This window comes from Squalius cephalus (genome assembly GCF_949319135.1).
Source record: "Squalius cephalus genome assembly, chromosome: 8".
Lineage (NCBI taxonomy): Eukaryota > Metazoa > Chordata > Actinopteri > Cypriniformes > Leuciscidae > Squalius > Squalius cephalus.
In genome coordinates this window covers 41,464,314-41,478,104 of record NC_137129.1, presented here as the reverse complement: position 1 = coordinate 41,478,104, position 13,791 = coordinate 41,464,314, and the positions used below count along the sequence as shown (strand labels likewise).

The 13,791-nt window shown below is 37.4% G+C and overlaps 2 protein-coding genes across 4 annotated transcripts in view; one reads left to right on the top strand and one right to left on the bottom strand.

Annotated features, from left to right (window-relative positions):
- slc44a4 (solute carrier family 44 member 4) overlaps window positions 1-3,266 on the top strand; it is a 26,381-nt gene extending 23,115 nt beyond the window's left edge. The window contains exons 19-22 of the mRNA XM_079879787.1: window positions 734-804; window positions 915-1,009; window positions 2,769-2,853; window positions 2,945-3,266. Of these exons, the coding sequence (XP_079735913.1) occupies window positions 734-804; window positions 915-1,009; window positions 2,769-2,853; window positions 2,945-3,051 (358 nt within the window). The 3' untranslated portion in view covers window positions 3,052-3,266. The remainder of the gene's footprint in view (window positions 1-733; window positions 805-914; window positions 1,010-2,768; window positions 2,854-2,944) is intronic.
- Window positions 3,267-6,092: 2,826 nt separating this feature from the next.
- rnf5 (ring finger protein 5) lies at window positions 6,093-12,301 on the bottom strand. Of its 3 annotated transcripts, none has more exons than XM_079879790.1 (7): window positions 12,018-12,289; window positions 8,467-8,485; window positions 7,698-7,810; window positions 6,723-6,777; window positions 6,537-6,645; window positions 6,227-6,328; window positions 6,097-6,178 (listed from the first exon to the last, which is right to left on the bottom strand). In XM_079879790.1, the coding sequence occupies exons 1-7, from the start codon at window positions 12,215-12,217 to the stop codon at window positions 6,168-6,170; spliced, it is 609 nt and encodes a 202-aa protein (XP_079735916.1). In that variant the 5' UTR covers window positions 12,218-12,289; the 3' UTR covers window positions 6,097-6,167. The 3 variants fall into 3 exon arrangements, with proteins under 3 accessions (XP_079735918.1, XP_079735916.1, XP_079735917.1); XM_079879791.1 differs by having other exon boundaries at window positions 6,136-6,194; XM_079879792.1 differs by having other exon boundaries at window positions 6,093-6,328; window positions 12,018-12,301.
- Window positions 12,302-13,791: the final 1,490 nt, after the last annotated feature.

Genomic DNA, 13,791 nt, shown 5'->3' with positions numbered 1-13,791 from the left:
TTCAAATAAAAATTCCTTAAAATGGAGGATTAAGTAAATAAATAATAAATTAATACATTAAATTAAAGTGAATTAATCAATACAGTTTGATTCAAATAAAAATAGACACTCTCTTCTGATTGACAAATTGCTTGTCTCGCAACTTTTATCGCAAGTCCATTTCTGCCACATAGGAAAAAATCATGCTTTCGTAAATACTAAGTAAAAACTGACATAAAATGCCATAATTATGACATAAAAAGACAAAATTGACAGGTAAAATTATAACTTAAAAGTCATTATTATGACATAAAAAGTCGAAATTATGACACAAAGAAATAATAATTATGACAAATCAAGTCGAAATTATGACATACTAAGTCATATTTACGTGATGAAAAATCAAAATGATGACATTATTAATAAAAAGATAATTATTGACGGTAAAATTGACAAAAAGTCCAAATTTACAGTTGAAAATGACTTTTAGACATAAACTGACATAAAAAGCAGAAGTTGACATACCAAGTAAAAACTATGAATGTTGTTTATGGCCGTACATGACATAATTATGACATAAGTCAAAACTACTGCATAAAGAGACTAAATTGACACAAGTCAAAATTATGACAAAAAGTCAAAAGTACGACTTTCACCATTTCAGGTGTTTATGTAATTTATGACTAAATGATGACTACTGAGTAGAAGTAAATATGCAAGTATAAAGCAGTGCAGTGACAGAGATGTTCCTCAGGGTGGTGGTGCTGGATAAAGTCACGGATCTGCTGCTGTTCTTCGGGAAGCTGCTGGTGGTCGGTGGAGTGGGTGAGTGTATGAGACACACACACACACACACACACACACACACACACACACACACACACACACACACACACACACACGTGAGCATCAGCTGACCTCTCGTCTCTTCTCAGGTGTGCTGGCCTTCTTCTTCTTCGCCGGCAGGATTCCCAATACAGGAACCACGTTTCAGACAGCAGCTCTCAACTACTACTGGATGCCCATCATAGTGAGAGAGACACACACACACACACACACACACACACAGCTCTCAACTACTACTGGATGCCCATCATAGTGAGACACACACACACACACACACACACACACACAGCTCTCAACTACTACTGGATGCCCATCATAGTGAGACACACACACACACACACACACACACACACACACACACACACACACAGCTCTCAACTACTACTGGATGCCCATCATAGTGAGACACACACACACACACACACACACACACACACACAGCTCTCAACTACTACTGGATGCCCATCATAGTGAGACACACACACACACACACACACACACACACACACACAGCTCTCAACTAATACTGGATGCCCATCATAGTGAGACACACACACACACACACACACACACACTCACATCGCTTCATGCACCCAAACCTGGTCTATTCGCATCTCTGCAAATATTTAAACACTTTAAAGAGATTTATGTTAGAAAATCAACCACTGATTTACTTTTAATCAAATGTTCAGCATTCCATATCTGAGTGATGTTATGATGTCATCATTTGCATACTGAATTATGATTGGTCTTTTCTTACATGCATTTAGTGTGGAATAAATTTCTCACTAAACCTGACAACTATTTCAGCCCAAAAAAACAAAAGAAAGAATTTGAAATACAATATTTATTTATATTTTGCTTATTGGTCCTAAAACAGGCTTTTTTTTGCATTATGACATTATTTGATGATTAGTCCTGTTCTCTCTCTCAGGGAAATCAACAGTGAAGTTTATTTGATGTCATGCATTTAATGTTGTGGATTTAAGCAGTCTTTGCATTACAGTAGTTTTGTTTTACAAAAAAGTAAAACATCTGCATGCAAAATAGCCTTAATTTTTATGCAACATGTATTGTTTCTAAAAATATTTTTTTTTATATTACTTAGAAAGTCCTTTCAGTAAATAAAAATGCACTTTTATATATAAAAAAATGTTTTTTAAACAAGTTAATGACAAAAAGCCTATAGTCTAAACTGACATACTAAGTCGAAATTCTTTTTTTCCCATTTTGTCATTAATTTTTTTTGTCATAATTTCGACTTGTGTAATAATTAAGAAGTGAAAAGAACTTAAAAATAATTCAATCAAAATGCCAAATTACATGGTACAATTATCACATGCCAAGTCATAATTTTGATATTTTTAGCCATTTTTTATTTAAATAAGTCATAAGTTGACACTAGTTGAAATGTATTATATTAATTAAAGATTATGACTCAAGTCAAATTTTACATGTAAATTTGAACTTAAATTGAAATTGAACATCATTTTGACTTAGTATGTGATTTACCTTTTTATGTAAATTTTGACTCAATACAACATAAATTGAAATTATGACCATTTTTTATTTGTCACAAAAGTTGACATGAGCCTCAATGTGCATACTAAATTGAAATCGACATAAGTCAAAATTTTAATAATTCGAAATTGTCATTTTGACTTATTTAAATTTTTACGTCGATTTCAACTTAGTATGTCATAATTTCGACTTGTCTTAATTCTGACTGTCAAAAAGTCACAATCATGACCAGTTAAAATTCACGTATTGACAAAATCTCCATAAAAAGATAAACTTATCACATACTAAGTGACCTTTTGTCATAATTACAACATAAAAAGTGATAAAAATGATGAAATGTACTTTGATTTAGCTATAAAATGAGATGTACAGAGATTGTTTTGAGAAGTGACGTGTGTGTGTGTGTGTGTGTGTGCTAACAGACGGTGGTGTTCGGTGCGTATCTGATCGCTCACGGCTTCTTCAGCGTCTACAACATGGGTGTGGACACACTGTTCCTGTGCTTCTGTGAGTGCCTCGTTTACATGATCACCCTTCATTCAGCAGCTCATTCGACTATAATAACATGTGTTGTGTGTGTGTGTGTGTGTGTGTTCAGTGGAGGATCTGGAGCGTAACGACGGCAGTACAGAGAAACCCTATTTCATGTCCAAGAACCTGATGAAGATCCTCAACAAGAAGAACAAACAGCCCAAGACGGGCTGAAGATGATGAAGATGATGAAGGTCTCAAGCACCGTCACTTTCAAGATCCCAGCGAATCATGTACAGACACTTTTAAACATCGTTATTCCCCTTTTCTTTTCTTTTTTTTTTAGACATGTTACCGAGACTCAACATCTCGAGTTCGTTTTACTGATTTTACCGAAAAAGTGCCTGTGAATTTGTGTGATTTTATTATTTTTTCCCTTGACACACTTTGTTCAAGAAACCAAACTGAGGATCTTTCAGTGCGTCTGAATCATGTCTGTGAGCCAAAGCATTCATTATTAGCCTCTTATTTGGTTTGTTTTTTTAGAAAGATATGCACAGTGAAACTATATTGCACGTTTAATCGACTGTTTTAGATGCAGATTAATAACTAACAAACTGTTCTTCCAAAACTACTGTAGTTTTTAAAGCCAAATTTTTTTTACTTTGTAATAGAAGATAAAACACAAACAGTCCAATATCAGAAACTCCATAAGCATGAAGGAGAGAAAGCCTTGGTTTTGAATGTTTTTATAGTTACAGTAGTTCATGCTCGTTTCACACTGTTTTATATCATTTGTATTTGGTTGTGTTTGATTTAGTGTGAACTGGAAATAAACAGAATATTTATTTAAAGATATATATATATACATAGACAAATCTAATAAAAATGTTGCATATTAACAGGTGCTTATTTTCTTTTATATATTTGCCATCAGTTTCATGTATTATATAAAGCACTTAAATACATATATAACATATACATACACACATAAAATATAATCTACTTTACTATAAAAAATAACCACATCGGTTGTATTAAATGTTTATTTATCAAGTGCCCACACCCACTTTAGTTTCTGGCCCATATGCACAATAATTATATGCAATTTAGCTACCAAAAGACTTTTTATGGCAAAAAAGGCTTGTTACAAACATAATTAACCAGTGATATGCAAAAAAAAGGAAAGACAAACAAGAGCAATTTTAACTAAAGTCACCCAAAATCATCCAGTAAGAATCAACGGATTCTGACCGTAAACCCCGCCCACTTTTACTGCCGAGCAGCCGTCAATCAACACGACCTGCATTGTGACGTCATAAAAGTGGGCGTGGCCAGTCTTTAACGTTCGAACCGGCCAATCACTGCAGCGAGAGGAAATAAACACGAATGTTCTTTTTCACAGGATGTGTTACACTGACAAAACTGTTAAACCAACAAGATTACAAACCATCACCTCTCGGCTGTCAATCAACGTCACAGCCAATGACAGAGAGACGTTTAAAAACATCATGTACAATATCCATATATACACACACACACACACACACACGAGCAGCTAACACTCCCCAACACTCGCATACCACATTAGCAGGATGAAAATTAAATTCACTTCTCATTTTCATAAGTTTCTTATCTATGACAATAATATATTTACTCAATGCATCAAGCACTCATTCAGCCTGTCAATCATCACTGAATGCGTGTTAACTCATAATAAGGTGATTAATAACAGTTATGATGTGCGCTGTGTGTTAGCGGTCATGTCTGCTTTACACAACAAACACACGCCTGTTGTGGAAACACTTCCTGAACGGACCTGAAGCTCCATCCGGGTCTGAACCGCATCTCAACCGGAACTCGCGTCAGAGCCTGATCTACATTAGCTTATGACTAGTGTGCGTCTTAGAGGCTAAAGCTAAATCTTCCCTAACCTGAACATTGAACACTGGGTGAATCTCACAAAAGCATGTGCAGGTCATATTTCACTCCAAAATATAATGTTTAAGAGCCTGCTTTTACGATTTTATGGAGAATTCAAAATATTTAACTCCTAAATTGTGAAATTGTCGGTCCTGTAATACGTGCGGTTCAAACACACAGTGCACCGGCCTGGAGACGCTTTCAGGAGCATCCCGATAAACCCGTCCGTAAATCACACGTCTGCCTTCGTGTTCCTCTCCTTTCAGAACTTCTTTGGCATGAGAATGAAAAGCTACAGAAAGTGGTGAACAAGTGAACGAGTCTGGGTCATCTTTCACCCCAAAAATCACAAGAAAGAAAATACATCATGAGAATGAACGTATGCATTTTCATGACGATCAATCACTCAACAATAAGTTAAGACTCTTCTTAGTACCGCAATGGAGTTATCTTTATACATCACTACAGTAAAAACAAGACTTTAAAGTAATGAGGATTTGGTGATGAGTGTGTTTAATCATCATGAAAATAATGTCAGACTGCAGATGCGTCTCTTTACGCTCAGTGTAGTTTCTCTCTGCGATCTGAGGTGAAACACCAGAGTTTATGAGAGATTCAGCAACTCATGTAGTGTTTCATCTACTGACGGCGGCCATTAATACTGTCTCTCAACACTGATGAGTGTGTGTGTGCCAGTGTGTGAGTGAGAATGTGTGTGAGTGAGTATGTATGCGAGTGTGCAAGTAAGAATGTGTGTGAGTGTGTGAGTGTGTGTGTGTGTGAGAGTGAGTGAGAGTGAGAGTGTGTGTGTGTGCCAGTGTGTGAGTGAGAATGTGTGTGAGTGAGTGTGTATGCGAGTGTGTGAGTGAGTGTGTATGCGAGTGTGCAAGTAAGAATGTGTGTGTGTGTGTGTATGTGAGTGAGTGTGTGTGTGTGAGAGTGAGTGAAAGAGTGTGAGTGAGAGTGAGTGTGTGAGTGAGAGAGAGAGCGAGTGTGTGTGCAAGTGTGTGAGTGAGTGTGTGTAAGTGACTGTGTATGCAAGTGTGTGAGTGAGAATGTGTGTGTGTGAGTGAGTGAGTGAGTGAGTGAAAGAGTGTGAGTGAAAGAGTGTGTGTGTGAGTGAGTGAGTGAGTGAGTGAGTGAGTGAGTGAGAGAGTGTGTGTGAGTGAGTGAGAGAGAGTGTGAGTGTGAGAAAGAGTGTGTGAGAGAGTGTTTGAGTGAGTGTGAGTGAGAGTGAGTGAGAGAGTGTGTGAGCGAGAGAGTGTGTGAGTGAGTGTGTGAGTAGAGTGTGTGAGTGTGTGTGTGAGTGTGTGTGTGTGTGTGTGTGTATATATGGATATGAGACACAGACAGACAGGTAGTGAGTTCATCTTCTGAAAGCGCACACGAGACAGTGTCCTTGTCCATCATCTGAAGCACTCACACACTCACACACTCACACACTCACACACTCACACACTCACACACTCACACACTCACACACTCAGCATCCAGAAGAAGAAGAAGATGGCCAGGAAGAGGAAGAGCGAGTCCTGCCAGTTGTTGCCGTTGTTGGGATTGCCGTTTCCTTGATGATCATAATGAGGATCTGAACACACACACACAGATGAAGACAGGCTTTAGAAACCACACACACACACACCTTTGACAGAGCATACACGAATCCTGACATCAACTCTAATATTAAAACCTTAAAGGGGTCATGACATGGAGTTTTACTAATATTTTACTGGTCCAACAACTCATGTCGTGACCCCTGTAACAGGAGCGTCTCATGAAGAAAGCGCAACACTGGCCTGGTCTGTGGAAGGGGTCGTTGGCGTTAAAGACTGTGGTGAAGAAACCGAACGGAAAAGCACCGATTCCAAACGACATGTGAAACCCTGTGTCGCCAAAACCCTGAAACTGTTGAGAGAGAGAGATCACATGATCACATTATTAATACATTCATAACCACACCATAATGATGTCAGGACGCTCACCCCTCTGCTCTCGGGCTCTGTCCTTTGACCCTGGGGTCGAGGTGGCGTTTTCAATCTGTAACACACACACACACACACACACACAATATTCAAATGAGTAAAACCATCAGCCTGAAGATACAATCACAACAAACACACACTCTCTCTCAAGCACAATGCAAATAAATAAATAAATAAATAAATGGTTTGTTCTCGCTGACAGCTGTTATTCAAATTATAAACACATGCAAGCAAATACACATTACAATAAAAGTAGAACACAGAAGTAAACAGTGTAACGAATCCCTTTATAGCAGGAACAGGGTATTAAACAAACACGTACAAAAAAATAAGAATGAAATATTATTAATATTACCTACAGTCTCAACTGACTCCGCTTCTCCATTTCATTTCAGATTTATTGAAATGATTACACAAATGTTTTAATAGTTGTAGTGAACTATAATAACTCCTGGTGCAGCGCTACAGACAAACCTGGGTTTGATGGTTATTTATTAACATTAATTATTCATTAATTTCTCAGTCCTTCATGTGAGCCAAAGCTCTACATCAGTTTATGTTCTGTATGTCATGCTATTTCTGCAGTGTGTGAACTTTCTGCGCTCATGGAATAACTGGATGAGCTCCTGTACGTACGTTTGCCAGAATAACATGCTGTTAGAGACCCACAATGCAATGCTCTCGACTTGACCTTCCATATCCAGTGACAAATTAAACATATCTCCTACTTGACTCATTATTTGATCAGAGAGCCAAGATCACTTCACACAAAACTAGATTAAAAATGCAAATTAATATTTTTATTTCTGAGATGACAACTACTGCACTCACTGATTAACCATGTGACTTAATAAGGTCATGTGACATTGTAGCAAACTACAGTTTGAGATGCTAATCGATGCTGATGCCTGTATAACAGAGTAAGTCAGTGTGCAGTGGGAGTGAGTACACTAGTTAGTGCACTAGTGAGTGTACCTGGGGTCTTCTTGGCTGGTGCTGCCCCGGCCGTACAGAGGAATGACTTTATCTCGACTGATCCCTGCTTTACACACGGGACACTGCTGCCTGCTGGGACGCGTCTCCAGCCACTGAAACACACACCAGAGAGAGTCTCTTCTGCTCAGCAGGGCTGCGTTCATTTGATCACAGATACAGTAAAAATCTGAAATATTATTCTAATGTAAAATATCTGTGTTCTATGTGAATATACAGTAAAGTGTTATTTATTCCTGTGATCAAAGCTGAATTTTCAGCATCATTACTCCAGTCTTCAGTGTCACATGACCCTTCACAAATCACTCTAATATGATGATTTGATGCTCAAGACACAAGAAAGCATTTGTTTGAAACAGAATCTTATGTAACATTATTAATAGATTTACTGTAACTTTTGATCAATGTAATGCGCCTTTGATGAATAAAAGTATCACTAAAGTAAAAATATAGATATATAAAATAGGAAAGTGACTGACTGTACATTATTCCTTATGACAGATTATAAAAGTGTTAAACAGTTTCTACTGTACATTATTAAGATTCTATAATCTAATCATTTGTAAGCATGTAATCCCACTCAGTGTGAACAGCTGTAATATAATGTATAATGTCAGCCATAATATTAGTTATCTGCTATACTGTACAAGCGTTCGTTTGCTTTCTGTGAAGTGCTACTCATGCGCTGAACACCAGCGTGTCAATTTACTCTAACACACACACACACACACACACACACACACACACTCACCTGATGAAGACAAGGCCAACTGCACGAGACGACAAACAGGAGAGACAGAGAGAGAGAGAAGTCAAAAATTAGTTAATACGTTTACATTGTTTTAATAGCCAATAGTATTCATGTAGCTCAAACAGTGAAGCATGATGCTAGCAACACAAGGTCATGGGTTCGACTCCCAGGGAATGCATTAACCGATCAAATGCAATGCATGTCGCTTCAGATAAAAGCGTCTGCCAAATGCATAAATGTAAAATCTCATAGTTCATGTAACCTGTGCTATACAAAATTACACTCGCTCAGGAGTAAATAGTCTATTATTATCTGTAATATCTGCTTAAATCTGCATATTTCCCTATTTCTTAGAATTTATTTGGCATGAAAATTAAAAGCTACAATAAGTTGTGAAAATAAAATACAGTGAATCTAGGAAATATATCACGGGAAAGAAAATACATAATAATAAAAACATTACATGCATTTTTAGAACTAATAATATTTCATGCACCATGATAATTTTTCTATGAAAATGTATTTAGTTTACAATTATTTAAACATTTCTTATTACAATAACGTCAAACAAATTGGCAGATTATCACAGTAAAAAAAAATTAAAAAAATTTTGTCTTTTTAAATTTTAGGGGATACATTTAGGGGTTTCAATTGCCATGAAAACAATTTCAAAATAGTGGTTTGACCAAGAGATTAGCTTTGAACGCAAGCTAATAAAACTCATCTTTCAATTTAAAAGAAAATGATATAAAATGATAAAGTACTATTTGTTCATACACAAAAAACAATACATTTATCTCTTATTTGACATAATATCAATGTAATTTCCAAAGAAATGGCTGAAAATTGCAGAAATGTGTCGATTTCTGAAGGGTCCCGAAACACCAAAGTTTTGGGGTGACTTTGTGTGAGGTCCCCTGAGACAGCATGCACATGGGTGGGGCTAACTCAACATTGCCAATTGTGATTGGTATGCAATTAAAAATGCCAGGGAAGTAACAAATCACTGGATTGGTTAAAATAATAAGCAGCATAAAATATTTTCTCTTTTTTTAATTTGACTTCAGAGTTGAAAGTGGGCTTAAAGGGTACATGGGCTTAATGGGTACACTTACCCTATTTTAAATAATTTTATCAACATTTTATGTATTCCTCATTGAGGTGAAATGTGCCAGGACTCGCTCACTAGAGCGCAACAGTCCGGGTCCGGAAGTAAAAACTCTTTTATTTTCTCCATAGTGATATATAAACCTTTAAAGACAGCCCCATTGTGAGCCACGAGGTGGTTAATCGATGCTGTTTGCTTCTTCTGCTTCCGTTTCATTTAAAACAATCGTGTTTTACAGTGGTATTCCTGGTGAAAAACTACATTACCCATGATGACCCAGAACATTCCACCAATCAGAGGAGTCGAGACAAAAGAGCTCTTTAGCTCCGCCCACTCCCAATGAGATCTCTTTACACACTCAAAATACTTGAACATTTGAATAGATATGAATATTTTGCAATGAACTTAAAACATCTTGTTTTTATACATATATAATCAACATCTGTAAATGAGTAGTTTCATATTCCTCCATCGCAATGCTTCATGGGATTGTAGTTCTTTCCCTCAGTAAAGCCATTAAGTTCACAGTCTTTGTATTTTTGTCAGATTTTCAAATATTTTTTTATAAGTTTGTAGTGTTGTGATTCTCCTCGTATCTGATTGGTTTAGTTCATGGCTTATAACGCTTTAACAAAGACTATTTTAAAATCCCTATGGGAGAAATGAATGGAAAAAAACACTTCTAGAACCAGCGGGTTTGTTTGTTGCCTAAATATTGAAAGACTAAGAGACGTTTGTCATGCACACAATCACAAACACGATCCACAACATCTGCAAATCCACAACACAAACACAACGAACGAAGGGTCGTAATCCCACAAACAGGGGTCAGGGGTCAGCGTTACGTGTGCATCTATTCTTACTCCTCCTCAATCCTCCTGTGGAGTCTAATCTCTCATTAACCTGATAATCTCACGCTAACGGCACTAAACACACATCTCCAGAACACACACTCGCGGTCACACATGAAGAGTTCAGCAGAACACAACACGCTTTAATCACATTAACTCATCAAGCCTTTGCATAATAGAGTGAGGAACACAGTGTGTTTGTTTGTTCTGATGTCTATCTGTCGTTTATGACTGACACACACACGACACGTTTCATTAGCCCTACTGAATCATATTTAATACATCAATAAGGCCTGTAAATGATCAAATCTCAATCTCCTCCAGTCCTTCTGTCTCTGATTGATAGTTCAGACTCGTTTATCCACTAAAAGTCTCTCAGTATAATTGTACAAACATACAATTTCTTTCTGTGTCAAATCTGAGCTGATTTATCAAGGAAACGCAAGAATAACTTTGATATTGTTAGTAATATTTCATCTGGACTGAAGCAGGTTTACTTGATCATCATTTATTATAAAAGTATCAAATATGATCATCAGGTTTTTGAGGAAGGTTTATTAGTTTATCTCTCAAAAGTATTGCATTGGATTATATGTTTCAAAACTATAGAGCTTTGATTATAAAACTAAGCATTTCATCAAGAGATATTGATATTAATATGCATATTATGTTGCTTTTTGGTCATATAAATATCAACATCTGCAAAAAGTGCATATTTTCGCTCAGTTTGGGGCTCTGAATAAAATTGAGCTTTTTTTTCCTCCATATTCTCACTATATGAGCCATAAAAGCATGAAACACATGCAAACTTTCTTCAGATGTCATCTAAAGGTTCAATAAACTGTCCCATTTAAAAATCAGTCAATCAATTGATTCATTAATTAATTTGTCTGACTAATATGTCATATGTCAGGCATTACGATGTTATAAACTCTCAGATATGAATGTGTCATGAGGAGCTTCACACAGCAAAGCCACTCTTAAACTAAACCCTGTCAATCAAAACAAATAAATCACCAGCAACTGCACCAAAACACCATAGAAGAGCAAGAAATACTGGGATTTTACTACGGCAAAATAATAGCATAATACAGCAGGTGCTCATTCTGAATATTTCAGTCATGTTTACCACAATTTTACTATAGTAACAACAACCAATGTCCAACAACAAATGTCCTTACTGTGGTGTTACCATGGTTCAGTAATACTATGGTACTGTACTCGTATACCATGGTATTTAAGTGATGTTGTAATGTACTTTAAAGGAAATTCAGTGTATCTGATGTATAAGTCTATGCCAGTTTCTACATGATAACATTAACTGAAGTAAGTGATTGATTACCATGGTGAATTAATGAGAACAGATTCTTCCCTGTCAATCACTCTCTGTCGTTCTTTGACATGTTGTGTTTGTGTTGCTGCAGATTTACTTGAGTTAATAACAATTACAGGTATTATCAGTACAAGCAGGTCTGGTTGCTATGGTAAAGGGTCTCGCTGTCAATCATTTTCTCACTGTCACGCTGTGTGTGTTGTTTAGACTCCTACTGTTGTTATGATATTGATGGTGATCGATTATCGATCAGCTGTACCAGAACAGGTGTCCGCAGAGGCTGATGACCGCGTCTCGGGCGGTGTCCAGGCAGATGTTACACTCGAAAGTGGCTCGATCTCTGTCCCGCTCGCCTTCCGCGCTTCCTCCGGACCCTGCTCCGCCTCCGCTGCCCGGGACACCCGCTCCTCTGGCGGTCGCGCCGTCACTCGAGCTCCGCTGCTGCTCTGCGGCCTCCATCCTCTCGCGCTCGCACTCACTGCGCGTACACTCCTGTTCCTCGCTCTGGCGCGGACGTGACGTGATGCCAGTCACAAGCCCCTCCCACTCCGCGACAGCACTTCCGCTTGCGGGACATACGTGTTTTTTGTTTTGTTTGTTTTTTATAATATTCAAAGAAATATTACTATGGTGCAAACATACATCTTTTAGTAAATGACGATCATCAGTTTCCAGCTGGTCCAAAACACCCAAATCACACAATAAACCTGAAGCCCACAAACATAATAACATCACACACACACAGAATAATTTACTGCTGCTTTTGTCTGTTATTGACATGATAACTCAATCTGATCACATCTACATGACAACAGAGAAACAACAGAGAAAGACAAACTCACCTGAACATCTGAATCAAAATCACATTCTGCCTTCTTCATGCATGAAATATTGACAGTCAATCACTGGCCATCCTATTCCTAACTGAGATCTATATTAAGAGTTATATTACTCTAAGACACACCAATGACATCTTATTTATTACAGTAAGATGGGTTTATGTTACAGTAATTAGATTTTTTGTCAGACAGACATTGGATGTGAAATTAGTTTTTTCCAGCCATGGAGAGAGAAGACACCGATCAGAACACCATTACCCAGAATGCCCTGCTGTTACCACCGCCAAGTAAGAACAGTTTCCTTCTTATTTGTGTTTATATGCATACAGTATACACACACACACACACACACACACACACACACATATAATGCTGTTATTCTGTTTCAGGACGCTGCAGATCCAAAAACATTTCACTCCCAAACCTCAGTAATGTTTCAGTTCATTTCAACTAAAGATAAATAACAATAATAATCTGTCAGTAATTTACATTTTAATAGTTTTCTATTTGATATTGGTGTTATAAAAAGAGAACTTCTGCAGTTTTTAATGAGTGTAAATTAGCAGTTTGTCTGTTTTTCAGTTTAAGACAGAAAAGACACCAGTGACTCCAGTCAGAAGATCACGCAGTTGCTCATTGGTTGTTCTGGTTGGATCAGATGTTACATCATCATCATCATCATCATCATCATCAGTGCCAAGAGTATGTGGACACCTGAACATCAGTCATAGGAGGTTTCCACACCGTCAACACAGCTTTCACAACTTTCATCAGACACTGAGTTATGAGGATATGTGGTCAGGAAACATAAAGGCCATATTACGTAACAATATATGCCTACACCAACACACTCCTGCTCTCCGTTTCCTTGTAATTAAACTTTTTCTGAGCAGCCTTTTTGAGGCCTTTTTTTAATTTGTGTGCATCTCTTCTCTTTTCTGATGAAGAGGGCGGAGCAACCTGTCACTCACATGAGATCAGCCAATAGCAAACCACCACCATCCAATCATCCAATCAATTCCCCACAGACAAAGTCAAGCCCCGCCCACATTTGTTCTTGTTACAGAAGTGTTTGTCACAATTGAGAAGAAAAGATTATCTCAACTTCCGTTTCATGTCGACTTTGAGGAAACTAAACACTAAATTTAGTCAGCACACTGCAGGCTGTTACTTTAATGTTATTATTCTATTATT